We start from the raw sequence: 27,826 nt of genomic DNA, 5'->3' as shown, positions 1-27,826 counted from the left end.
AATTAATTAATCCTGTCCTACACTTAACCAGTGGATTATGGGTATAACTAATGTTTTGATCACCATCCTAAAATTCTTTACCTTCAGTTTAAAAAAAGATGTCTCTTACCTCCTTAAGCTTACTGAAGTGATCACCTAACTGTGAATGGAAGAATAGAGATGCACCTAATACCCTTTCTAAATATCTTAGTTCTTTAATAGGAATCTTAACATCATGAATCAAAATTCCTATGTGGACATGAATCTGGCTGTCCAGACAAAAACAGTATCTGTGCTTCTGACATATTTAAGTTATAACATTTGAGCATCAAATGTGGTTCAGTTATTCTTAATATTTATATAATAAACCAAAACAACCCAAATGCTGTCATTTAATTATTGATCGAGAAATGTTTGACAATGTTACAACTGTGGAGCAGAATTTATTTGAAATAGTGTGGATCTGGAAAAGCTAGAGTTAAGACAATTTCTTTACATTTTTCAGACAAAGTATTGTGAGTTATTGACAAATGCTACCTTAGCAGATTCCACTTTAAATTTGAAATAATCAAACTTTATTTAACAATTTAGTATGTTAGATACTTGTTCTCTGTAATACAATCTTTTAAATAGTCTATTTCCATTTTATGTTAAGGTCTAGAATATAGTTACTACTCTATGGATCTCTTCCTAAGAAGCACTTCCTGTGAATGGCAGAAGACCCCCATTCACCATATTCATCTTTGAAAACCCAGAGCTGCTGAAAGGATTTGAGTGATGCCAAGATAGAACCACCAATCCAGACAGAATATTTTCTATGAGGTGAGGCTATGATGGTGGTTTTATCATAAGGTAAGGCTGCCTTTAATTCTGTTTGAAAACGTTCTGGAAACCCATCCAGCAAAGTGGAACCCCCACATAGCAAGATGTTATTTATCATCTCCTGCTTTAGAGTAGTGTCACAATTATTAATACAAATTGTGGTCAGGGTCTGCAGTCCTGGTTGACTTGATCCAATAAGTGATGGTTTAAAGAGTACCTCAGAACAAAGGAATCTTTCCTTACCAATAGTAATGAGATTTCCATCTGGCAGTTCATATTCTACTATGTACTCACTAAGAGGTAAACCCAAATCTTTGCCAAGCTCCAATGAGGCATAGCAGCAATTATTCTTAATATGTTCTACTATGTGGCGATCTTCCTTGGTGAACTTGTTTCCAGAGTGATTTAGTAACTTCATCAGGTATTTAGTAATGTCTAATCCAGCATAGTCCACCCATCCAGTATTACTGTATAAGACATAACCTTCATGAATAGGCTCCACATAAGTAACTCCATGACCAACCTCCACCACCAGACCTGAGATTTTACCATAGGAATACATGGAAAGAATGGACTGATTGGCAATATGTATTGCTGGAGTATGGAAGATCTCAAACATCATCTCTGCATATATTTCTCTGTTGATGGTAGGATTCAGTGGAGAGTCTGAAACCAGGACAGCATGCTCTTCAGGAAGGATCTTCATCTCTTTATAGAAAATGTATTCCCAAAAATCTTGTACAGAGCTCCAGTCTACTACAATGCCATGTTTCAGTGGGTTGACATATTTCAAGGCCATGTTAGCAGTCAGAAGTTCTTGACCAACAAAACTTTTTTGATTATCTCCATTTTTATCAGTAATCTGCCGTTTACCCACCACTGAAGAAATCACAGAGAATGGCTTACTCTCGCCAGCATGCCCCATTTTACAATATCTTGTTCCCAAATCTATGATCACTGCCTTTGTTTTCTTCACTATCTTTGGATTTTTTTCATTTCCTTCTGCTTCACTAAATGTTGCATTTGTATTTCCCTCTTCACAGTAAGCTGTAACTGCATTAGCAGGTATGGCCATTTTCAGAGTAATTTCTGGTTCACTTGCTCCAATGGTATTTTCCATAGTCACTCTATGTAGCATTAATAGACTGCAATAAGAAAAGTGCATATGCAACTATTTTTAGTTATAGTGTAACCATGACATCTTCTGATTGTGAAGTCACTGTTATATCATCCTGAAATTTTCTGCATACTGAAGAGTTCCAAGGTTGACATGGGAACTGAATACACATAGCTACATTATTACTGACAAACAGCACAAAAGTTGTGCAGACTCCAGTTTAAACATATACTTAACAAAAATGCCCCCACTATATGCCCTTCTAAAGCACTGAAACTTAAGCACCTAAAGACAGCCTACACATGGCTAAAAGCATCAGTTTTTTTAGACTATGAAGTTCATCACAAATAATGTGTGCATGAAGGAGTATCAGAATTCCAAAGATGCACTACATTCAATAGTAAGTCTATTACTTACCCCATGCAGGAGATGAGGGTGTGAGAAATGAAAATACTAATATATTTTCTAATGATGTTAATTGTTGCAAGATAATACAAAGGGATGAACACATTAAAGGATATAACACTTACATATAATACATTTAATTAGATGTGAAAAAAATATTACCAATACATATAATTCTAATAGGGTAGTGTCATATAATAAATATCCTAGGGAGGTGACATTATACCAATAAGGATATATTAATGAACTACTGGTAAAATTCTAACAGAAGGAATTTGTCTAGTACTGTATGCACAGTAAGAAGTATTGTTGACTCAAAAGGTGGGAGGGGGAACATTCCTGGGACACTGAATACTTTGGGCTAGATTCACTAACCCCCAATTCCGTGTCCGATCCATGCCTGATTGTATGCAGGCTGACAAATTCACAAAAGGCCTGCATGCAAATAGAGACGATCGTTGACACGCCCCCCACCCACTACACAGATCGCTAGAGTAGCAACTTTTTTTATTTTTTAAACTTTCTGGCCCAGCAAGCCCGTGGTTTTAACCCGCTTTAAACCTGTGGGTTAAAACCACGGGCTTGCAGTGCAGGGAAGGGCAGGAGATCAGAGCTGAGATGGGGCAGAAAAGCAGGGCGGCAGAAGGCAGGGCAGTCGGAGAGGACCTGAGCGACTGGTCCTCAACAGTCGCTTCTTTTTGGATCGGCCAGCCCAGTCGGTGTTCCCTGAAAAGTTTTGTGAATCGCATCCCTGCCTACTTTGCATGCCGTTTCCCCTCATTTACATGCACAGATCGAAGGAGAGGTTAGTGAATTGGGTTGGGGTCGCAAATTGATCAGTGCATGATCGGTTTGCATTGTGAATCTAGCACAATGTCTGCAGTGAAGTGAACATTGTATTAGAGGTGTCAGCAGAACTAACTGTGAGAAAAGCACTACCCACAAGATGAGTAAGAGTCTGAGTAAAGTAATGTAATATAATTTCTTTACTTTTTGGGCCCAAAAAGGGTACCCTCTGCACATAAATTGGCAAGATGAACACACCTGGCATAGTACATTTATTGAATATATAGTATGTACAATCTTTAGTTAGCCCCTCCTGCCTGTCTGCTCATTGGATAGAGCAGTACAGTTCACACTCAAATCCTTCACACCTACTTCCTATTTCTCCACCCGTAATTACTTTCTTCCATTCCCCTTATTCTTCAGACCCTGACCATATTTATGGCTGCCTCTATTTGGGCACTGTTCCCTCCTTTCACATGCTCACCCTTCACATGACATGCTTAGACCATCTTTTTAAACAATAGTCCTTATGACTAGTTCTGCTGACACCTCTTGATACAATGTTCACTTAACTGTAGGCATTGTATTCAATGTCTCAGCGATGTCCCCTCCCACTTTTTGAGTTAGCAATACTTCATACTATCATATGTACACAATGTTAGACAAACTCCTTCTGGAATTTTACCATTTAGTTTTTCAGTACCACTTTATTAATATATTTTCTATAATGTTACCTCTTTAGGGTTCTGATTATATGACCCCCCTGCCTTATTAGAACTATATGTATTAGTAATATCTTTATAGTTTCTCTGTAGTTATTTGATCACACCTGATTAGACATATCATATACAAATGTTATACCCTTTAAGTGTTCACCACCTGTGTGTTATTCTGCAACAATTAACACTATTAGAAAATATTAGTATTTTCATTTTTCACATAACCATAAGGACTATTGTTTAAAAAGATGATCTAAGCAAATAAATGTCACCAGTCTTAAATTGATTCTAGAAACCAAATTACCTTGAGCAAAGGGGCTCGCATTGTTTAAACAGGGGACCAGTTCCTTAAAAGGCATATACAGGCGTTGTCTTTGCCTCTGTCTCTCTTCAGGGGTGAATGGATTTCTGGCTCAACCAACATCCTTAGAGATAACAGATTCCGGAGCGAAACCAAGTTACAGCCTGAGTGGGAAGGACCGTTCCAAATACTACTCACTACAGAGACTGCTGAGAACACGAGAAAAAGGATGGACTCATCATACCAGAAACAAGGAAGCGCCTGCCGAGTGGTGTGTGTGCAGTGATCTGACGAGAATCCTCTATGCCTTCCCCATCATCAAAATGACTATCTCAGCAAAAATATCCTTTTATATTGGACTTTTAATGTTTTATGCTGCTCTGAATTTCTTTGAATTTTTGCTTTGGACATTGTTTCTTTGCTAACAGTTAGTGTTACACATATGGGATTTGGGGAATGTGGTACAAAAACTACAACTGCTGAAATATTAATTTGTTGTTGGGGTTGGGGGGAAATATCCATATTTTTCTGGTTTAATACTAAGAGGTGTGTGAAACCAAGGAAACATGTCAGGCTTAGTGCAGAACATGATGAAATGGATCCTCTGGTTTTTCATGCTGGATGAGAGCCACGCAAGTATTGCAGTCTCCGTATGGAAGTACAGAGGAACACACACACTGAACTCTCGGAACAGGTACAATTTACTATCATGGTAAAAGAGAGTAACAATCCACAGGTAATAAAGGAGAAATTAGGTTACCTGCTAATTTTCTTTCTGTTAGTCTGTAGACTGGTATAGTCCTTATGAATGGGTTATATACCTCACTGCTACCAGGAGGTGGAGACTGAGAACAAACTTGTATATCAGGATAGCTTCCCCCCTAGCAATCCAGTCTGCCGAAAAACTAAGCAGAATCTAGAAAAGACTTCAACTGAAAACAGTAAAACACACTCCGAACAGGATATAAAAACAACAAATATCTATAAATTACTTTTGGAACATGTATAGAACTTAATCCTGGTATAATAAACATTCCCACAGCTCACTAGCTAAGCCAGCTGAGCCATAGCCACTGTTCTTACTTCTCTCCGGCCCTAGAAAAATACTAGAACCCGCAGAGAACACAAAATCGGCACACGAGCAAAACAAAAACCCGTAATCACCGTACAAAGACAGATAGGGTGGGGGACTATACCAGTCTACAGGCTAACAGAAAGAAAATTAGCAGGTAAGAACCTAATTTCTCCTTCTGTATTGCCTGGTAGACTGGTATAGTCCTTACGAATGGGACATACCAAAGCAGTACTCATAAAGGGTGGGACCCCCGAAGAGCCGACACCAGAACACGTTCATCAAATACCGCGGCCCGACATGCATGAACATCCACACGGAATGCAGAGAAGACCAAACTGCAGCCTTGCAAATATCCACTGGAGGCACTAGAGAAGATTCAGCCCAAGAAGCTGCCTGACCCCGAGTGGAATAAGCCTTGAGAAATTCTGGAACAGACTTTTTCTTCAGAAGATAAGCGGAAGCAATAGTCTCCTTGATCCAACATGCAATGGTAGTCTTAGAAACACCATCCCCCTTACGAGGACCTGATAGAAGGACAAAGAGATGATCTGATTTCCTGATCTCCTGGGTCTTCTGCACATAAGAGCAAAGGACCCAACCGACATCCAACTTGTGAAACTGTCTCTGCTCGGAAGAGCCCTCCCGGCTACCCAACACCGGGAGGACCACTGCATGATTGACATGAAAAGGAGAAACTACCTTTGGTAGAATGGAAGGAACAGGCCTCAAGACAACCTGCTCCCTAGAAAACTCTAAGGGAGCCCTACAAGAGAAAGCTTGCAGCTCAGAAACGCATCTAGAAGTAATGGCCACAAAGAAGACCGCTTTAAGAGTAAGGTTCTTCAAAGAACAGTCATCCACCGGTTCAAAAGGTGGGTGCACTAGAACTGACAGAACCATATTCAGATCCCAAGATGGAATAGAGAGTCACATGGGAAGCTTAAGCAATCTGGCCGCCCGCAAGAAGTGAATCACATCAGGAATGGCAGTCAAATGCTGACCTTTCAACAACCCACGAAAGGCTGACAAGGCCACAAGCTGAACCCGGAGAGACCAAGCCAGTCCTTTATCCAGGCTATCCTGCAAGAACTCTAAGATTTTAGGCAAGGAAGCACGAAAACATAGAAACATAGAATATGACGGCAGAAAAGGGCCATTGGCCCAACAAGTCTGCCCACTCTAAGAACCCTCCTCGAAATGAACCCACATGCTGATCCCATTTTTTCTTAAAATCGAGCACGTTGCTGGCCTCAATTACCTGAAGTGGAAGATTATTCCAACGATCAACCACCCTTTCGGTGAAGAAGTACTTCCTAGTGTCACCATGAAATCTCCCACCCTTGATTTTTAACGGATGCCCCCTTGTTGCCATAGGTCTTGTAAGGAAGATGTCTTGTTCCACAATACGGCCAGTAACATATTTGAACATTTCTATCATGTCTCCCCTCTCTGCGTTCCTCGAGAGAGTATAGCTGCAACTTACCTAGACGTTCTTCATATGGGAGATCCTTGAGGCCTGAGACCATCCTAGTGACCATACGCTGAACCGACTCCATTCTCGGCACATCCTTTTGATAATGTGGCCTCCAAAACTGAACACAATATTCCAGATGAGGTCTCACCATGGACCTGTACAATGGCATTATAAATTTGGGCTTCCGGCTGACAAAACTTCTACGGATGCAACCCAGCATTTGTCTAGCCTTGGATGATGCTTTCTCTACTTGATTGGCAGTCTTCATATCTTCACTGATGATTACTCCTAGGTCCTGTTCTGCAACAGTTCTTGCTAAGGTCTCACCATTCAGGGTGTAAGTTCTGTGTGGATTTCCGCTACCAAGGTGCATAACTTTACACTTTTTGGCATTAAAACTCAGTTGCCAAGTTGCAGACCATTGTTCTAGTAAGTGTAGGTCCTGCGTCATAGTGTCTGGCACGGTGCTTTTGCCCACTATGTTGCACAGTTTAGCATCATCAGCAAATAATGCAATTTTACCTCAAAGTCCCTGAGGCAGGTCCCATACAAAGATATTAAATAGGATTGGGCCCAAGACTGAGCCCTGCGGCACTCCAATGATCATTTCCGGTGTTTCAGAGGGAGTACCATTTACCACCACCCTCTGGAGCCTGCCACTGAGCCAGTCTTTAACCCATACAGTCAATGTTTCTCCTAGTCCCAATGAACTCATCTTGTTCAATAACCTGCGATGAGGGACACTATCAAAAGCCTTGCTGAAGTCCAAATACACGAGGCACCTCTACAAATATTTGGGGAGGTGGAGGAAGGTGGGGAGAGGAACCCAGCATGAGACCCGCTGGGTTTAACACCCATATCTAGCTTTTTTGTTACCCAGTCAAAGAAGCTGATTAGATTGGATTGGCAGGACCTTCCCTTTGTAAATCCATGCTGGAAGGGATCCCTCAGCCTCTCGTCGCTCAGGATCGTATCTAATTAAAATTAATTTGTGATTAATCAACGTTTCCATAAGTTTGCATACTATTGATGCGAGACTTACCAGTCTGTAATTTGCATCCGACTTGCATCTCTTTTTGTGGAGCGGAATGACGTTAGCTGTTTTCCAGTCCAATGGGACTCTTCCCGTGCTTAGGGAAAGATTGAAGAGCACAGCTAACGGCTCCGCCAGGACATCTCTCAATTCCCTAAGCACTCTGGGGTGCAGTTTATCCGGTCCCATGGCTTTGTTCACTTTGAGCTTTGATAGCTCTTGGTAAACGCTGCCGGTGGTAAATTCAAAGTTCAGGAACGGGTCTTCTGAGCTCTCCCTTGTCTGCAGCTTTGGACCGGATCCCAGCGCCTCACAGGTAAAGACTGAACAGAAGTATTTATTGAGTCTGATTCTACATAGTTACCGTCGGGTTTCCTTAGGCGCACTATCCCGTCTGTGTTCCTTTTTCTGTCACTAACATACCTGAAAAAGGATTTATCTCCTTTTTTAATATTGTTAACTAGATTTTCTTCCATCCGGAGTTTGGCATCTCTGACTGCTGTTTTAACATTTCTGGAGTGGAAGAGACCACTTCATGTGCAGCGCACCACTCCTCAAATATACGCCAAACCCTCACATAAGTCCGAGAGGTGGAAAGTCTCCGGGACCCCCAAGAGAGTTGAGATCACTTTATCTGAATACCCCTTTTTACCTAGGCGATCCCTTTCAAGAGCCAAGCCGTAAGACAGAAGGGACTTGGATTGAACATTGGAATGGGACCCTGAGTCAGAAGGTCGTCCAAGAGAGGCAGAGGAAGAGGATCCGCCACCAGATGCCTCACCAGATACACTTACCACGGTCGTCGGGGCCAATCCGAAGCCACCAGAACCACAAAGCCTGGATGACGAACTATGCGGAGAACTCTGCCCACTAATGGCCACGGAGGGAACACATACAACAGCCCCTCCATTGGCCATGGTTGAACCAGAGCATTCAGGCCCTCGGCCTGACCGTCTCGGCGATGACTGAAGTGGGGTGTTTTGGCATTGACACTTGTGGCCATGAGGGGCTGACCCCAAGACTGCACTATCAACTGAAAGGCCACAGGACTTAAGACACCACTCTACGGGATCTTGCACATGACAACTGAGGAAGTCCACTTGAACATTCTCCACTCCGGCTATGTGGGAGGCTGATATTTCCTGAAGATGAGACTCCGCCCAGACTATGAGCAAAGCCACCTCCTGTTCCACCAACGTGCTCCTGGTGCCCCCTGATGATTGACATAGGTCACCACTGTGGCATTGTCCGAAAGAACCCTAACTGACTTTCCCATCAGAAAGGACTGAAAGGCTAACAGCACCAGACGGATTGCTCTGGTCTCTAAGACACTGAGCTCCCCAACCGAGAAGACTGGCATCTATGAGTAGCACATCCACTGCGGCTGATCAGACTCGCCCCTTGTACAAGATGGGAGGTCTGGAGCTACCACCGAAGACTGCACCGAGACAAGCCCGGAAGCAGAACAGGATGATCTAGACTGTGCCTCTGAGGCAACCACCTCTGAAGAAGAATATACTGAAGACGCATGTGGGCTCGCGACCACCTCACCACATCGAGGGAAGCTGCCATTGACCCCCAAGACTTAGAAGAAATCCTGCACCCAAGAACACCGGGACACCATAAGCAGGCGAATCTGAGCTTGCAATTTGTTCACCCGGGCCTCTAGAAGGAAGACCTTCCCCAAGGAGATGTCAATCCACTCCTGGATACTCCAGGCACTGAGGAGACAACCAACTCTTGGAAAGGTTGACTACCCATCCCAGTGACTGTAGAAACTCTACCACCTGAGCCCTCTCCTGGAATGATTTTGCTCGAATCAACCAGTCTTCCAGGTAGGGATGAACTAGAATGCCCTCTTTTTGCAATTCCGCCGCAACAACCACCATCACCTTGGTGAAAGTCTGTGGAGCTATGGCCAGACCAAAGGGAAGTGCACAGAACTGAGTGTTGCCTCAAGATCGCAAAGCACAGGAAGCGATGATGGGAGACCCGAATAGGAATGTGCTAGTATGATATAGAGAAGTCAGAAACTCCCCTAGCTGAACTGCCAGAATCACAGACTGCTGTTTCCATGTGGAAGGAAGGCACGTGAAGAGCCCTGTTGACCCCCTTCAAATCTAGGATGGGTTGAAAGGTCCCTTCTTTCTTTGGCACCACAAAGTAAATCGAGTACCAACCTGTGTCCCACTCCTGTGGAGGAACTGGAACCACTGCCCGGAGATCTAACAATCTTTGAAGGGTCTGGTGAAAGGCCTGCTGCTTCCACGCCACCTGCGAGGGAGAAGCAAGAAAACGATCTGGCAAGAAACGGGTGAACTCCAGAGCATAGCCGTCCCAAATCACCTCCAGAACCCACTGATCGAACATGATGTCTGCCCATTTTGGATCAAAATCCCTCAGCCAGGTGCCCACCAAAACCAATATTGGCGCCGGCTGAGAGTCATTGAACAGGATGGGCGGCAGGGTACCCGGCGGGCCCCACAAAATGACTGCTTGCGCTGAAAGAACCTGCATTTAGAGAGCCCAGGAGACTGAAAAGAGACAGCCCCTTGACCACTGCGGAAGCGGCGGATATCACGCCCATGAGCAGCACCACCTCGAGCCAGCAGCCTATTCCTATCCTCAGGCAAATGAGGCACTTTAGAATCAGTAAGAGTCTGAACCAACTCACCAAACAAGATTATTTAAAGGGAAACTTTGCCAACTTAGCTTTGGAAGCCCAGCCCGCCGACCAAGTGCAAAGTCATAAGGTACGGCGAGCTGCCACTGCAAACGCCAACGACTTGGCAGAAGCTCGCAAGAGGTCATACATGGCATCTGAAAGATAAGATCCCAATTCAACCTTTGCCACCTCTCACTTTAGCAGTTCCCAATCCTCAAATTTACTGTCAAGCACGTGCTCGGCCCAGCGAAAACACGTCTGAGCCACCAGCCCGCCACACATTGTCATCTGGACTGCCAGAGCTATCACATCAAAACTCTGTTTAAAGTGATTCCAACTTGCGCTCCTCCATGTCCTTCAAGGCTGCACTGCCCTCAACAGACATGGTATGCCTCTTAGAGATGGCCGAGACCACCGCGTCCACCACAGGCAACTTCAGAGTGTCTCTATCCCCCTCAGGTATGGGATACAGGCTGGCCATGGAGTACGCAAAATGAAAGGGAGCTTCCGGCACCTGCCACTGTGTGAGCATAATGTTCCAAATATCCTGATGCATAGGAAAAGAGCCAGAAGCAGAGTGGATCCCCTTAAGTAAGGGGTCCACCGTACACGAGGGCTCCGACATAGTGTCAAAGTGCAAAACCAAGGAGACCTGAAGAATCAGCTCATGAAGCTCTTCCTGCTGAAAAATGCATACCACAGACGCATCTTCGCCAGCAGGGGGGTGCTCGAACCCCTCGCTGACAGAATCTGACCCCCAAAGAGGATCCTGGAAATCTCCCCAAGGGTTCAGGTCCTCATCAATTACATCTTGCTCCTCTGGGCAAAAATCCTCGTCCCAAGAGATCCTCGGGCGCTTTGATGAGAGAGGAGTAGAGGGGGGCAAAAACACCGCTGCATGAGGCCGCACCGGGGAAGATGTCAAGGCAAACCCCACCCCCCAAAGACCCCTGGAGTGGACAAGGAACCTCCAGCCACCAGCACATAAGCTTTACGAAGTGCTAACATAAATTCAAGGGGAAAAAACCCCGGCGTCCCCAAGGGACTCCCTGCCCCAGCAGGGGACTTTGCCACACCTTGCCCATGTATTTCCAGAACAGTGGGAAGGTCACCTAAGGTAACAGAATGAAGGAGGAGATTCCCACCGAAATTGGATCCGAAACTGCTAAAATCAGAGCTCCTGCGGCCTGCCACGTCTGAAAAGCCTGGGACTTTCCCGACGCTGAGGCTGAGGAACCGACCGATGTGAAAAGTGAATCTCCAGCCGCTCTGCCTGTAAGGGAATCCTTTTCTCCCTGACCGACGGTGGCTGGGGAACCCTCCGTCTGGGCGTCAGGGGAAGCCTGGGCTTCCCTGCGATCTGAAACCAACTCGTGAGGTACAAGCGGCGGGGTGCCCTGGCTGCCAGCATCCGCTGCCGACAAGGCTGCCTCACTGCTCCATCCTGCACAACGCTTGCACAGAATGAGCACTTTTTCCCTTTAAAAGTGTTCATTGTGCCGAAAACTGCACTAGTTGCAAGAAAAAGTGCTGGTTAGATGAGAAAACACAGAAAAAAAGGCAGTTTTAAGGGCAAATGAGCCCTTTGGACCGGCACACCTCAGGATTTTTTTTTCTTAACTTAAACAGAACAGACTCCATGGCTCTCAAAGCTGGAGGGCTGACCAACCAGGGGGCCAGCCCCCGGCTGAGGCACCTCTACAAATATTTGGGGAGGTGGAGGAAGGTGGGGAGAGGAACCCAGCACGAGACCCGCCAGGTTTAACACCCACAAGGTCGGACGGATCCCCAAACCGGATGCGTCCAAGCTCCGTCCGGCACAAAAGGTGAACCCAGGAGTCCAAAACAAAATTCCAACAGTACTAAGAGGGAAGCCGAATTAGTCATACCACCTGTTATCCCAGGACAAGCAGGCAGCATATTCTCACATGTGGGTGACGTCATCCACGGAACCCAGATGCAGACAGCCTCGCAATATATTCATTTATGTAAAAGTTATAACACAGTTTCAGGGATGCTAATAAGATATGTTATAATTCTTTGTGCAGTGCTCCTTGTCTGAACCCTTGAGAAAGCCTGTTTAGGCAAAATGGGTCCCGTCGGGGCATGCAAATGACACTGCAATAAAAGGATAAGTAAAAAGAATTCACAAGTTGTTGGGATTTTGTTATTTTGTATTAGATCAACAATTGGATTTAAAAAGTAACACATCAACTTAAAGAGTTAGCATTTTTTGCTATGATTTCATGGCCAGTAAGAACTATACTGTATGATATATCTAGATAAGTTCTTAGGCCATTCTACAATCAATCCCTAACCAGTGAGGGTGACTTTTATTGTGGAGTTTTCCTATGTACCTCACTTTTGGTCTTCATTTTTTGCCTTAGTCCCTGAAAAGTCCTAAAGAAAAGAAATGTGGATCAAAGACTAAATACAGTCCTGCTCAAGGGTGCTGTGTAAAGGAAGGGTAGTTGAAACACGGACCGTGTTGGGTCCTTAGTTCCCATTGTTTGGGTCCCAAACATTTTATCATGTGGATTAAAAGATTGTATCTTCAATAAAGCCTGCATCTTGGACATCTTCTCCACAGTTGTTTTTGTTTTCGTCTGTTCCTTGGATCTGTGGAGTACCCAGGGTCAATTTTTGGTTTGCCTATGTTCCTCCAGGCATGCCATCCTTAGAACCGATGGTTTCGAAACTTCCCAAGAAGCATGTCTCCAAATCGAGGTGTCATTCTTCCTCATCTTCCTCGGAGACTATAGCCACACCAAATGTACCAAATCCACTGGTCTCAGACCCGGTTTTGCAGGATATGATCCAGACTATTCTGCATCAGGAGTTTGGTAACATGCTTGCCCAATTTTCCTGCCTCGACTCTGCTTCCTGCAGTCCAGCCTGAGCACTCAGCAGTATCACAAGGAGTCGAGTCCTTGGCAGTGCCTCGAGCTCATCCTAGTCACTCTATACAAGGAGTCGAGTCCTTAAGAATGCCTCGAGCTGAATCTACACACTCTAATCAAGGAGTCGAGTACTTGCGAGTATCTCGATCGGAGTCTGCACACTCTATGCAAGGAGCTGAGTCCTTACGAGTGCCTCGAGATACCTCAACAAAAGGAGCCTTTTTGGTGAACCCTTTTTGGTGTCTCGGCGTCGATCTCCGGCTTCCAACCTTCCTTCCTCTCATAAGGCATTGCCCTTTTCGAGGCATAGGGCGAGGACTCGACATTCATCTTCCAAGCTGGATCTGACTCATTCACAGGACCGTGATTCGAGGCACAGTTCTCCACATCAGCTGTTGAGATACCCATCGAGGTCCAGATTGTCTTCTCGAGACAGGTCTCATTTATCCAGGCATCATCTCTTTGAGGCCTCCAACTCCTCAGTCAAGGCCTTACCACTCTCGCTACTCGAGTTCTTCTCCTGTGAGGTATTCTATGCATTCTCTCAGTGAGTCATCTTTACCTATGGATTCAGATCTCAGGTATCAGTACCCCAGAAAAGCTTCACCTTCGTTCTCTGCAATGAGAAGAGCCTCGAGGTCACCTTCGCCTTCACGAGGTTGTCCTTCTTCAGATCAGGTATCCTTTTCCAAGTTTCTCTGTCAAATGAGTAAGGATCTGGACATCACATTGGAGTCTGACTCCAAATACTCCACGGAGTACTTGGAAGAAATGGGTATGCCTCATCCTTCTAGGCAGTCTCTAAAATTACCCATTAATCAACTTCTTTCTCAGACCTTCAAACGAAATCTTGAGATACCTTATTCCTCCTCAGCGTAGTTGGAATCTCGCTACAGGATGGTCCACTGTAAGGGCTTTGAAAAGTCTCAGTTATCCCATCAGTCCCTGCTAATGGAGTCCTCTTTAAAAAGAACCAATCCTGCCAAAGTTTATGCCACCGTCCCACCTGGCAGAGAAGGCAGGACTATGGACAAGTTGGGCCATCGCCTGTATCAAAATTCACTTATGGCAACCAGAGTTTTAAATTACAACTTTTTCTTCACTTCTTAAACATTTGTTCAACCCCATGCCTGATTTTGCCAAATATATTCCACAGCATCGGCTTCCAGAGTTTCAACAGCTGTGCAACATTCTGGCTTACCTTCGCACTCATCTTATTCAATCTTCATATGATGCATTTGAACTTTCCTCGAGGGTCACTGCATTCTTGGTGGCAATGCACCGGCTTGCCTGGCTTCACACTGTAGACATGGACCCGAATCTTCAAGATTATCTGGCCAACATTCCTTGTCAAGGCAATGAGTTGTTTGATGACTCTATCGAAGCAGCTACCAAACGTTTGTCTGAACATGAGAAATCATTTGCTTCCATCATCAGGCCAAAGCCTAAGTCTTCTACCTCTAAGGGCTCCAGGCCTATTCTATACTACCAGAGGCATTTTCCTCAGCGGCCGGCTCCTTATTCAAGGGCACCCCCTAAGAAACAACAGCAGCAACAGCAAAGGCAGCAGAAACCTCAGACTCCTGCTGCACCCAAGGCCTCTCAGTATTTTTGACTATCTAATAACAGAGCATAACCTCAATCATTCTGCCTCTGTCCTCTCCTCTTCCCGTTGGGAACTCATTACTTCCAATCTCTGGGTACTCTCAATCATCAGGGAAGGTTTCTCTCTTCATTTCATCCAGATTCCGCCATATCTGCCTCCAAGAGAGTATCCTTCCAATTCATCGCAGACCACCCTTCTTCTTCAGGAAGCCCAGGCCCTGCTCCATCTCCTTGCCATTGAGGAAGTTCCTCTGGAACAGCAGAGCAGGGAGTTTTACTCCTGCTACTTCCTAATTCCGAAGAAGATGGGCAATCTGCGACCTATCTTGGATCTCAGAGCACTCAACAAATTTCTTGTCAGAAAAAAATTTTGAATGTTGTCTCTGGCATCCTTGTATCCCATTCTAGATCAGAACAATTGGTTATGTTCTCTAGATCTCGAAAGTTCCTCACATTTCAGGTGGGAAATCTTCATTTTCAGTACAGAGTACTACTCTTCGGCCTGGCATCATCTCCCAGAGTGTTCACCAAGTGCCCAGTTGTGGTGGCAGCAGCTCTGCACAACCATGGTCTTCAGGTATTCCCAAACCTGGACGACTGGCTCACAGATTCAACATCTCAAGGGGTTATTGTAGCGACCCAACAGACTATGTGGTTCCTCCAAAGTTTGGGCTTCGAAATCAACTTTCCCAAATCCCATCTACAACCCTCTCAGACTTTACAGTTCATCGGAACTGTACTGGACACTGAGCAACTCAGAGCATTCCTTCAACGTCAGGATGCGGATTCAACTTTGCCAAAAAGTGACTTCTCTTGTCTTCAATTTCAGCAAGACACATGATGCTTCTCCTAGGTCACATGGCTTCTACCGTTCATGTGACTCCTTTTGCCAGACTTCACCTCAGAATTACTCAATGGACCCTGGCATCTCAGTGGGCGCAGGTTTTTGACCTACTTTTTCAGAACATTACAGTAACTCCTTCATTGAGACAGTCTCTCTACTGGTGGATGCTCTCTTCCAATCTTTCCAGAGATTTACTGTTTCAAACGCCCCCTCATCACAAGGTCCTCATGACAGATTCCTCAACCTACACATGGGGGCTCATCTCGATGGTCTCCATACTCAAGGCCATTGGTCCAGAATGGATTGTTAGTGCCATATCAATCTGTTGGAACTCAGAGCGATCTTCAATGCTCTCAAAGCTTTTCAGCATCTTCTTCATGATCAAATAGTCCTCATTCGTACAGACAACCAAGTCGCCATGTACTATGTCAACAAGCAGGGAGGTATCAGTTCTCTCCCTCTTTGTCAGGAAGCTCAAAAGGTGTGGAACTGGGCAATCCATCATAACACCTTTCTAAAAGTGGTCTACATTCAAGGAGAGAAAAACTGTCTGGCGGACAAATTGAGTCGTCTTCTCCAACCTCATGAATGGACACTCAATTTCTCGCCTCTCCATCACATTTTTTTCTCAGTGGGGAACCCCTCAGATAGATCTCTTTGTGTCTCCCACAATAACAAACTGCCTTGATTCTGCTACAGGATATACTCTCCTCACTGCCTCGAGGCAGATGCTTGTCTTCTGGAATGGACGAATCAGTTTATGCGTTTCCTCCATTCCCTCTCATTCTCAAGACACTTGTCAAACTCAAATGAGACCATGCCACCATGATTCTGATAGCTCCTCAGTGGCCCAGACAGCCTTGGTTCTCCCTTCTACTTCAACTCAGCACCAGGGAGTCACTACTTCTATGCTTACAGAGAGTCAAGGGTCTCTGCTTCATCCCAATCTACAGTCTCTACACCTGACAGCTTGGTACCTCTCAACCTAACTGCCACGCCACAGTTTTCTCAATCTGTAAAGAACATTCTAGAGGCTTCCAGGAAGTCTCCCACTAGACAATGTTGCAACCAGAAATGGACTAGATTTTCTGCTTGGTGCACCATTCATCACAAGGAGCCTCAATCTACCTCCTTGTCTTCAGTTTTAGATTACCTGTTGCATTTATCTTAATCAGGCCTTAAATCCACATCCATTCGACTCCATCTTAGTACGATTGCTGCTTTTCATCAGTCTATCGATGGGAAACTCCTATCTGCTTATCCTGTGGTTTCCAGATTTATGAAAGGACTTTTCAATGTTAAACCACCTCTCAAACCACCTCCAGTGGTTTTGGATCTCAATGTTGTTCTTGCTCAATTGATGAAGCCTCCTTTTGAACCAATGGCTTCGGCTCATCTCAAACACCTCACTTGGAAAGTGGTTTTTCTCATCGCTCTCACATCTGCTCGCAAACTTTAGTAGCGGATCCACCTTTCACAGTATTCCATCATGACAAGGTGGTCCCTCCGTACTCATCCTAAATTCTTACCTAAAGTGGTTTCTGAATTTCATCTCAATCAATCTATTGCAATTCCAGTGTTTTTTCCAAAGCCTCATTCTCATCCTGGAGAAACAGCTCTTCATACTCTGGACTGTAAGCAGTGGAGGAATCTGCGGGGTTTGGGAAATCGGAGAGCAGACAGAGTGAGGAGAATAGAGGGCTGAGAGCGGAGCGGACAGAGAGAGGAGTCCGGAGAGCGGAGCGGACAGAGAGAAGAGACCGGAGAGCGGGGCGGACAGAAAGAGGAGACCGGAGAGCGGAGCGGACAGAGAGAGTTAAAAGCGGAGCGGACAGAAAGAGGAGACCGGAGAGTGGGGCGGACAGAGAGAGAAGACCGGAGAGTGGGGCGGACAGAGAGAGGAGACCGGAGAGCGGAGCGGATAGAGAGAGGGGGTTAAAAGTGGAGCGGACAGAGAGAGGAGACTGAGAGCGGAGCGGACAGACCAAGAGAGGAGAGCTGAAAGCAGGGGAGGAGAGCCAAGGGGTGGAAAATATTCCAAGCGGAGTCGAGAGGAAGAGGCGAGAGATATCTCCGCCCACCCTCCGTCACCAGCCAAACTCCCCCATAAAAGGAGAGGAGCCAAAGGCGCGCAGCCGTTTGGCGCGAGAGCGCCTTTGCAAAGAAGCCTTGAGAAGGAGCCAGGAGCCCAGGCTGCCCAGCAGCAAAATCTAACTTCTGAAAAATAAACCACAGGTACTTTCTTCTCTACTCATTCTTTTCTTCTCTCTCTACTCTTTCAGCTAGCTGCGCGCTGGGCACCACTCATACACACCGTGGGACATAGGAACGAGAAAAGAGTAATGGAGGCTGAAGGAACCCAACAGAGCTACCCAGTATACTGCACCAAGTGTCATATGTATGACTACCTCCCCTCCGGGAGGCAGGCGTACATATGCGGTCGATGCCAGGAACTGGATAGCCTGAAGAAGGAGGTCGGGAGACTGCAGGTTAGAGTCCAGGAGCTGGAGGAACTCTGCACCATAGAGGAACAGTGCTGGGCAACTGAGGATACCACCAGAGAGAGCCACATCACGGAGCAAGTTAGAGAGCTCGAGAAATTCATCGAGGAGGCCTGCAAGATGGTGGAGGCACAGGACCACCAGCATATCAGAAGGGAACCAACAGTTGGAGGACAGAATCCACCAGACGCCATGGGAGCAGGACCTTGCGGAGGATCTGGACAGGCAGATGAGGTGGAGACCCAACAGAGCCCGGAGGAAGGATTAGCGGACTGCGCCACTGATACAGACCTAAGACCAGAAAGACAGCTGAGGAAGAGGAGATCTGCAATCGTAGTGGGAGACTCAATCCTGAGAGAAGTGGACAGTCACATAGCTGGAGGGAGAGAGGACCGACTAGTGACATGTCTCCCGGGGGCAAGAACGAAGGACGTCATCGACAGAATTGAGAGAATCCTGGAGGGAGCCGAGACGGAGGAGACAGCAGTAGTAATCCACATTGGAACCAACGACTTCAGCAGGAGGAACTACAACAGGACCACACTAACTGAGCAGTTCAGGATCCTGGCGAGGAAACTGAAGCTGAGGACAAGGAAGGTAGCCTTCTCAGAGATCCTGCCAGTACCGAGGGCGGATGCAAGGAGGCAGAATGAACTGCAAGCAATAAACGGCTGGCTGAGGAGATGGTGCGAAGAGGAGGGTTTCCACTTTGTACGGAACTGGACAACTTTCTTAGGAAAGAACAAGCTCTACAGAAGGGACGGACTGCACCTGAGCACGGCTGGGACGAGGATGCTGGCACGCAACATCCAGAGCGGCATAGACTTGGCTTTAAACTGAGGAGTAGGGGAAAGCCGATAAGTCGATCTGACCCCGACACTTCGGACAAAAGTATCAAATAAGGATACTGAGCAAGGACATTGTAAAAGAGGGCTCGGGATTGAGTGGGAATTTTTGGAAAAAGGACCCAAGGACGCAATGCAGGGGCCCAAGGCACAAATGAAGCTAATAAGCAGGTTTAAGAGAGAACAACAGAAGCAGGTTTAAGAGAGAACAACAGGAGCCAGAGAGGCAACCAAAAATGGGGAAACAGGCTGAGGATGAAACAAACACACCGCAGGAGGATGATGAATGAGTCGAGGCTCGGGGACTGGCAACCCACGAGGGGGTCGGCAGGAGCGCCAAACCACAAGGAAAGCCAGCAGGGAAGGCAAACAACCGGGACTTACATTGCCTATACACTAATGATAGGAGCCTAAGGGCCAAAATGGGAGAGCTGGAAGTCATAGCCAGTAAGATGGACCTAGACATAAATGGAGTTACAGAAACGTGGTGGACTGATGACAATAAATGGGATGTGGCCATACCAGAGTACAAACTCTACAGGAGAGACAGGGTGGAGGAATAGCGCTATATATAAAAGACTCCATACCCTCAACCAGGATGAAAACAGCAGTAAGGGCGGACGGCTTGGAATCACTATGGGTTAAGCTACCAGGAGGAACTGGAGCAGACATAAAATTGGGTCTGTACTATCGCCCACCTGGACAACCGGAAGCAATCAACCAGGACCTGGAGGCTGAACTGAGGCAGGTATGCAAAAGCGGACGTGTGGTGGTAATGGGGGACTTCAACTACCCTGGGATAGACTGGAGTATTGGACACTCAAACTGCACGAGGGAGACCAAATTCCTGGAGGCCACAAGGGACTGTTTCATGGAACAGCTGGTCACGGAACCAACACGGGGAAATGCCACTCTTGACCTAATCCTCAACAGGCTAGGGGGACCCGCAAAGGAGGTGGCATTACTACCACCACTAGGAAACAGCGATCACAACATGATCCAGTGCAGGCTAGAAATTGGATCATCAAAGGTGAAAAGAACCACAACGACAGCACTCAACTTCAAAAAAGGGAATTATGATGCCATGAGGAAAATGGTGGGTTAGAAACTCAACGGCAATGCAAGGAAGATAGAGTCCGTAGAAAAAGCCTGGACCCTACTCAAGGGCACGGTGCACGAGGCACAGAACCTGTACGTCCCCAGGTTCAGGAAAGGGTGCAAAAAAAAAAAAATCGAACAAAAAAACCAGTGTGGATAACAAATGCAGTGAAAAAGGCGATAAGTGACAAGAAAGCATCGTTCAAAAAATGGAAAAAGGACCAAAGGACAACCAAAAGGAGCACAAAGAACACCAAAGGGAATGTCACCGAGTGGTAAGGAAAGCAAAAAGAGAATATGAGGAGAGACTGGCGGGGGAAGCAACCAACTTCAAATCGTTTTTCAGATATGTAAAGGGGAAGCAACCGGCAAGGGAGGAAGTGGGGCCCTTGGATGAGAGACAAAAAGGGAGTGGTAAAGGAGGAAAAAGAGATAGCTGACAAGTTAAATGAGTTCTTCACGTCAGTCTTCATGAGGGAGGACACATCCAATATTCCGGAACCCGAGGAGATCGTAAATGGGGATCAGGAGGATAAGCTGGACCAACTAGAGGTAAGCCAAGAGGATGTCCTCAGACAGATAGACAGGCTAAAGAGCGACAAATCACCAGGTCCAGACGGCATTCACCCAAGGGTACTCAAGGAACTAAGGAACGAAATAGCAGAGCCACTTCGACAAATATGCAACCTATCTTTAAAAACCGGAGAGAGCCCGGAGGACTGGAAAATAGCAAATGTCACGCCCATCTTCAAGAAGGGTTCAAGGGGTGACCCGGGAAACTACAGGCCGGTGAACTTGACCTCAGTCTCGGGAAAGATGATGAAAGCACTGATTAAGGACAGCATCTCTGAACACATCTAAAACAATGGGCAGCTAAAGTCGAGTCAGCACAGTTTCTGCAAGGGTAGGTCATGCCTCACAAACTTATTGTACTTCTTTGAGGGGGTAAACAGCCAGGTGGATAAAGAATCCATAGACATCATTTACCTTGACTTCAAAAAAGCCTTCGACAAGGTACCACACGAACGATTGCTTAAGAAGCTATGGAACCACGGGGTGCAAGGGGAGGTCCACCGATGGATCAAAAAATGGCTGGCAGGCAGGAAACAGAGGGTTGGAGTAAAGGGCCATTACTCAGACTGGCAATGGGTCACGAGCGGAGTTCCGCAGGGGTCGGTGCTGGGACCACTCCTGTTTAATATATTTATTGACGACTTGGAGGCAGGAACAAAATGTGAAGTCATTAAATTTGCGGATGACACCAAACTCTACAGCAGGGTTAAAACCACGGAAGACTGCGAAGATCTCCAAAGGGACCTAACGACACTGGAAGAGTGGGCCAAAAAGTGGCAAATGAGCTTTAACATAGGGAAATGCAAGGTCATGCATGTAGGGAAAAAGAACCCGATGTTCACCTACAAAATGGGGGGATCACTGCTAGGGGTAAGTAACCTTGAAAGAGATCTGGGAGTGATGGTAGACACAACATTGAAGGTGTCGGCACAGTGTGCCACAGCCTCAAGGAAAGCAAACAAAATGTTGGGTATCATTAAGAAGGGTATCACGACCAGGACGAAGGAAGTCATTCTGCCACTGTATCGTGCAATGGTGCACCCGCACCTGGAGTACTGTGTCCAGCACTGGTCGTCGTACCTCAAAAAGGACATGGCAGTACTTGAGGGAGTCCAGATAAGAGCAACTAAGCTGATACAGGGTATGGAAAACCTCTCATATACTGACAGACTGAAAAAGCTGGGGCTGTTCTCCCTGGAAAAGCGGAGACTTAGAGGAGACATGATAGAAACCTTCAAGATCCTGAAGGGCATAGAAAAGGTAGACAGGGACAGATTTTTCAAATTATAGGGAACCACAAGTACAAGGGGGTACTCAGAGAAATTAAAATGGGATAGGTTTAGAACAAACGCTAGGAAGTTCTTTTTCACCCAGAGGATGGTGGATACATGGAACGCGCTTCCGGAGGCTGTGATAGGCTGGAGCACGTTAAAGGATTTCAAAGAAGGTTTGGATAGGTTCCTAGAGGACAAAGGGATTGAGGGGTACAGATAGGAGTAGAGGTAGGTTATAGGGATAGCAGTAGAGGTAGGTTATAGGAATAGTCAAGGACCACTGATCAGGCAATGGGCCTGATGGGCCGCCGCGGGAGCGGACCGCTGGGCGAGATGGACCTCTGGTCTGCCTCAGCGGAGGCAACTTCTTATGTTCTTATGTTTGGCTTTTTACTTGCAAAGGACTCAGCCACACAGATCTGCTCCTCAACTTTTTGTGTCCTTCGATCCAAACAAGTTGGGACATCCAATTTCCAAGCGCACCATCTCCCAACTGTTTAGCTGCTTGCATCTCTTTCTGCTATGCTCAGGCTGGACTACAGCTACAGACTTGAGTCACAGCCCATAAAGTTAGAGCCATGGCAGCATCAGTAGTTTTCCTTAGATCTACTCCTATTGAAGAAATCTGCAAAGCTGCTACTTGGTCCTCGGTTCATACTTTTACCTCTCATTATTGTCTGGATGCATTTTCTAGACAGGATGGCCATTTCAGCCAGGTAGTGTTACAAAATTTATTCTCCTGAATTGCCAGCACTCCCACCATCCCATTTTGGTTAGCTTGGAGGTCACCCACATGTGAGAATATGCTGCCTGCTTGTCCTGGAATTAAGCACAGTTACTTACCGTAACAGGTATTATCCAGGGACAGCAGGCAGATATTCTCACAACCCACCCACCTCCCCTGGTTAGCTTCTTAGCTAGCTATCTGAACTGAGGAGACACACGCCCTTTGTCGGGTGGGAAGACACTCGTGCATATGTGGTGCGGTAGTCACGAACTTTCTTAAAGTTTTACAAGCAAGTCTGCTTACAAGGCTGTCAGCATCCAGGCTCCGTGGATGACGTTACCCACATGTAAGAACATCTGCCTGTTGTCCCTGGATAACACCTATTATGGTACGTAACTGTGCTCTATGGAGACTGAGATAGACTGGATTGCTTGGGGTGAAGCACTCCTGATATACAAGTTTGTTCTCAGTGAGGTATAACCCATTCGTAAGGACTATACCAGTCTACCAGGCGATACAGAATACAGTTTGATGCATTGTCCCTAATAGACTATGGAGATGTATCAAGACATAAAAGATACAGTCCAGTAGAAAAATATGTGTCTGGACACTTCATGTCCCAACTGGGGACAGGTATGGTAGACCACCCAAGCTGCAGGGTGGACAGCTCGAACACATTCTAAGATAAAACATTTCATTTCCAGTGTAAAGGGATATCCAAATCCTAAATGTGAAACTAGACAGTGTATCACAATTTATATGACCATTAAGCAAACCTCATGGCAAAAACAAATTGAGGGACAGAATCAGGTACAAAGCATTAATTATACTTTATTTGGGATAGGAATTTTGGTCATGGGGACAGATTCTGTACCTTGTTGTTTCAGAATTAGGTTAGAAAAGAGTAAGGTAGTCAAATACACTGAGAAACAATTTTCTAAACAAAAATACACCTTTCCAGCCTCCTGAGGATCCAAAGGTAGTTCAGGTCACAGAAGTAAAATACTTAAAACAGACCACAGAAATAGAGATGGAGAGGCTCAAATGCTTGAGTAAAATGGGTTAAATTACTGTGAAAAGGATACACAAGAGCAATTGCTATGCTTGTGCCACTAGGCGTCCAATGGCCCAAGACATAATGTTAGCTGAAAAAGGGGAAGTATTTTCATTCCCAATAACATAGTACTAGGGCTTTGCAAGGTTTAAACACATTGCAGAGTATTCAGGTATAGACATCTCACTCACAGGATGGCTGGATGCCTGGTTTGGAAAATGGAAAAGGGTGGTAATAAATGCATTCACTTTATTAATTGTGAAAATTGGGGTACTAATATCTCTGAAAACAGCCAGTAAGTAATCTGCTACTATTAGAGGAGAAAAAGAAGGAATAAGAGAAAGAATCATGTGTACATGAAAATTTGGTAAAAGTGATGTTATTATAAGGGAGAATTGGAGCTCCTTTTACAAAGGCGCGCTAGCGTACATACTTTACGAACCTGAGTTTTTCAAAATTATGTGACTTCACCTCCAGCTTTAAGATAGCTGTTTTGTCGGTTCCCTGACGCAGCAAGGAAACGTGGCACGTCGGAACCAGTCACATTTTTTCAAAGCTAAGTTTATATTGGAAGATATTTATACACTTTACAGTGTCAGCATAGCAATGTTTTTTGGCTAGCACTTAAGTTATTGAATGTTCACAGAGTCAGTTTTTCTTGAACACTGCAATGATTGGTGGGTGAGGCGGAGTAATCAGCCTTCATGTCTCTGAGCAGAGTTCAAAAATGAAAAATTGCTAGTAAGTTTATCTTTGCATACACTTTTGTTTTGATGGTACTGTAGTGACTTTTTAAGGATCATGTGGAGAAGGCTTCATCTAAGGCAAGACAGTTGTTAGGTTGCATCCGTAGGAGTTTCGTCAGCCGGAAGCCTGAAGTCATAATGCCATCATACAGAACCATGGTGAGGCCTCATTTAGAATACTGTGTGCAATTCTGGAGGCCACACTACCGAAAAGATGTGCTGAGAGTAGAGTCGGTGCAACGGATGGCCACCAGGATGGTCTCGGGGCTCAAGGATCTATTGTACGAGGAAAGGCTGAAAAATTTGTGGCTGTACTCACTCGAGGAACGTAGGGAGAGAGGAGACATGATCGAGACGTTTAAGTATATTACCGGCCGTATCGAGATGGAAGAAGAGATTCTCTTTCTCAAAGGACCCTCAGCCACAAGAGGGCATCCGCTCAAACTCAGGGGCGGGAAATTTCATGGCGACACCAGGAAATATTTCTTCACCGAGAGAGTGGTTGATCCTTGGAACGAGCTCCCAGTGCAGGTGATCGAGGCAAACAGCGTGCAAGAATTTAAGAGCAAATGGGATGCCCATGTGGGATCCCTTAGAGGGTTAAGCCAAGGGAACCTGTCACCAGGAGTGGGATCCCTAGGATAGTAGACTTGGGGGTGGGCCAGTAGAGTGGGCAGACCTGATGGGCTATGGCCCTTATCTGCCATCATCTTCTATGTTTCTAACCAAGAACAAACAATGCCAACAGAGGTGTATACATTCACAAGTGACCCAAAGGACAGAAAGCAAATAATGTATACAATAAAAATGACCCAACATGGGCCATGTTTTGGCAAAATAAAAATGCCTTCCTCAGAGGTCTTATAGAGCCCTTGGCTTAAGTCACAAAAAATCCCAAGTAGTTAAGAGGCTACAGACAAGCAACACAGCTCACAAGACTACTTGTATTTTTTTGTGACTTTTAGGTTTTTATATTTAAGATGGCCAAGGACTCTATAAGATCCTTGAGGAAGGCATTTTTATTTTGCCGAAACATAGCCAGTGTTGGGTCATTTTTATTATATACATTATTTGGTTTCTGTCCTGTGGGTCACTTGTGACCGTTACTCTCATCAGGTTTCTGCTGTTTTAATAAGATTCATGTGCATATAATTAACAAGACTCGATGGAAATAATGAAAACCACAGATTCCAGAGAAAACATTGAGTGTCTCTTCTTACAGCACCTCCATGTTCTATATACAAAGTTATAAACAAAAATATGCTGACCTGTGTAACAAACAGTACAGAAACATCAGTAAATGTTACATGTGCTACTTGAGAGCTAAAATCTTGCATGAACTCCTAAAGATCAGAGGGCTTGCTGCAGCATCACTAAAGGCCATGCTTTCCCAGGTGCTCCTTCAGATGTGGAATGGTTGCTTGCTCTTGCTTGCATATGTGACATCTCAAAGGCAATTTCAGGAGTTCTGCCACTCCTTCTTTCACACTCACTTTTCCATCTTTCTTTACCATCTCTATCACATCTGAAGGAAAAAAAACCCAACACAAGATAGCACAGAATTAAGATATGCTTTGCAAAACACAAAACGCTTCAGATTTCAAAACACATTATTATAGAACATAAGCCTTTTTTATCAAGTGGGTCATTTTTAAAAGCAGGAGAAGTACAAAAATAGGTTTTTACTAAACAACCCTAGAGGTTTTTAGTGCATGTCAGTGCGGTAAATACTCATGGAAATTCTATGAGCATTGCAGCATTTACCTCACCAGCCTGTTCTACAAACCTCTAGCATTGTTTAGTAAAAGGAGCCCTAAATGAGCTACAGTATATCCCACACATACATTACAACAGAAAAATAATTATAAATAATGTATTTTTATTTTTCATTATAACAGTAAATACCCTAAATCTTATCATATTTTAAAACCCTAAGCAATAAATACTTCAAAGTAGGAGACCCAAACCCACACCAGTCCAATTAAACTCCTTCCAGTGTTTCCTCAATCAGTTCTCTTCATCAACTGGACCAATTTATTAATTTTTATGTTCTTAACCACCATTCAGGCGTTCTGATGATCAATAACCTTCCTGTAGCATAATGTCCATTCTTGTCCATGACTGTTCAATGGAGCTGGACTTTAACTTGACAGCTCCATTTGAACAGTCATCGACTAGATTTTAGAGTTTTAGGAGGGGGGTGTAGGGCATGCAGGGAAACCACTCAAAACCCCCTATTTAAGACCTTCAAATATCACCAAAACAGGCTGTCACACTTCCATTGTGCTGAATGTGAGAGAATGCAGGCAATGCTGGAACAGCATGTAGGAAGATCCAAAGACTCAGGAAGCTGTAAAGCTGGATTTCAAGTCTTCTGACCGCCCCACCGGCCTGACCAATATGGCCGGTGACCTCAACCAAGCTTGGAAATGTTGTGCAACCACCTGTCAGAGGCATGCAATCTAGCTCCGATCCTGGTCACGCCTCCACGGCACTGCTCAGCCTGCGCTATACCTACTAGTGGACGAACCTGGGGTGAGCTAGCTCCTGATCCTGGAGCCTCGATCTGTCCTGTAGGCTCCAGGATCACCTCACAGGGAATCCCCCTAGAAGCAGACATTCTCCAACTAGAGAATGGCACGAGGAAAAAATTTGTCCCCGCCCTTTCCCTGCGAGCTAGGTCCCCGTCCCATCCCCTCAAACCATTTGATCCCATCCACACAAACCATATCCCTTCTGTGTTCCTATTTTCCCCATTTCTAATATCTCCCCTCTATCTGTATACTCCCTCCATTGCCCCCTGTGTTCATATACCATCTCCATATCTCTGTCCCTATGTCCCCATGCACATAATTCTCCCCCACAAGTATCTCTCCTTTATGTCTGTCCCTATGCCCCCATGCACATAATTTCCTCTCTGTTTTTGTTACCTTCCTGCATCCAGATTTCCCTTCTCTTCCTCTTCCACACCAATGTGTCTTTCTCCTCTCCAACCCCACCTAGCTTCTTTCCCTCTTTCTCCCCCCCCCCCCCACTTCCAGCATCTGTCTCACCTGCCTGTCCTCCCCTTTCTCTTTCCTGCTGTGGATTCAATATTTGTCTCCCTCTTCATCCCCTTGGCCCAGCATCTCTTTCCCTTTCACTCCCTCCTTCCTACTATGAGGGAACATACGTGGTCATGGATTATGCGGTCCAGCAGCCCTCTCCTGCCCGATCGACACATCCCGCCATCTCTCTCCCTTCCCCTCACCTTATGTGGCAAATTTAATTTTTCTTCTCCCAG

The 27,826-nt window shown here is 45.5% G+C and overlaps 2 protein-coding genes across 2 annotated transcripts in view; both read right to left on the bottom strand.

Moving 5' to 3' along the window:
• Positions 1–302: 302 nt before the first annotated feature.
• Positions 303–25,935, bottom strand: LOC117347370 (actin-like protein 7B). Its single transcript, XM_033918210.1, has 2 exons — positions 25,812–25,935; positions 303–1,946 (listed from the first exon to the last, which is right to left on the bottom strand). Exons 1-2 carry the CDS (start codon positions 25,835–25,837, stop codon positions 656–658), a joined length of 1,317 nt encoding a protein of 438 aa, XP_033774101.1. The 5' UTR covers positions 25,838–25,935; the 3' UTR covers positions 303–655.
• APTX (aprataxin) overlaps positions 25,741–27,826 on the bottom strand; it is a 165,882-nt gene continuing 163,796 nt past the window's right edge. Inside the window, 1 exon segment of the mRNA XM_033918223.1 lies at positions 25,741–26,068. Coding sequence (XP_033774114.1) covers positions 25,917–26,068 — 152 coding nt within the window. The 3' untranslated portion in view covers positions 25,741–25,916.

Source organism: Geotrypetes seraphini, chromosome 1 (assembly GCF_902459505.1).
Source record: "Geotrypetes seraphini chromosome 1, aGeoSer1.1, whole genome shotgun sequence".
In the NCBI taxonomy this organism is placed as follows: Eukaryota; Metazoa; Chordata; class Amphibia; order Gymnophiona; family Dermophiidae; genus Geotrypetes; species Geotrypetes seraphini.
This window is presented reverse-complemented; position numbering and strand designations above follow the sequence as displayed.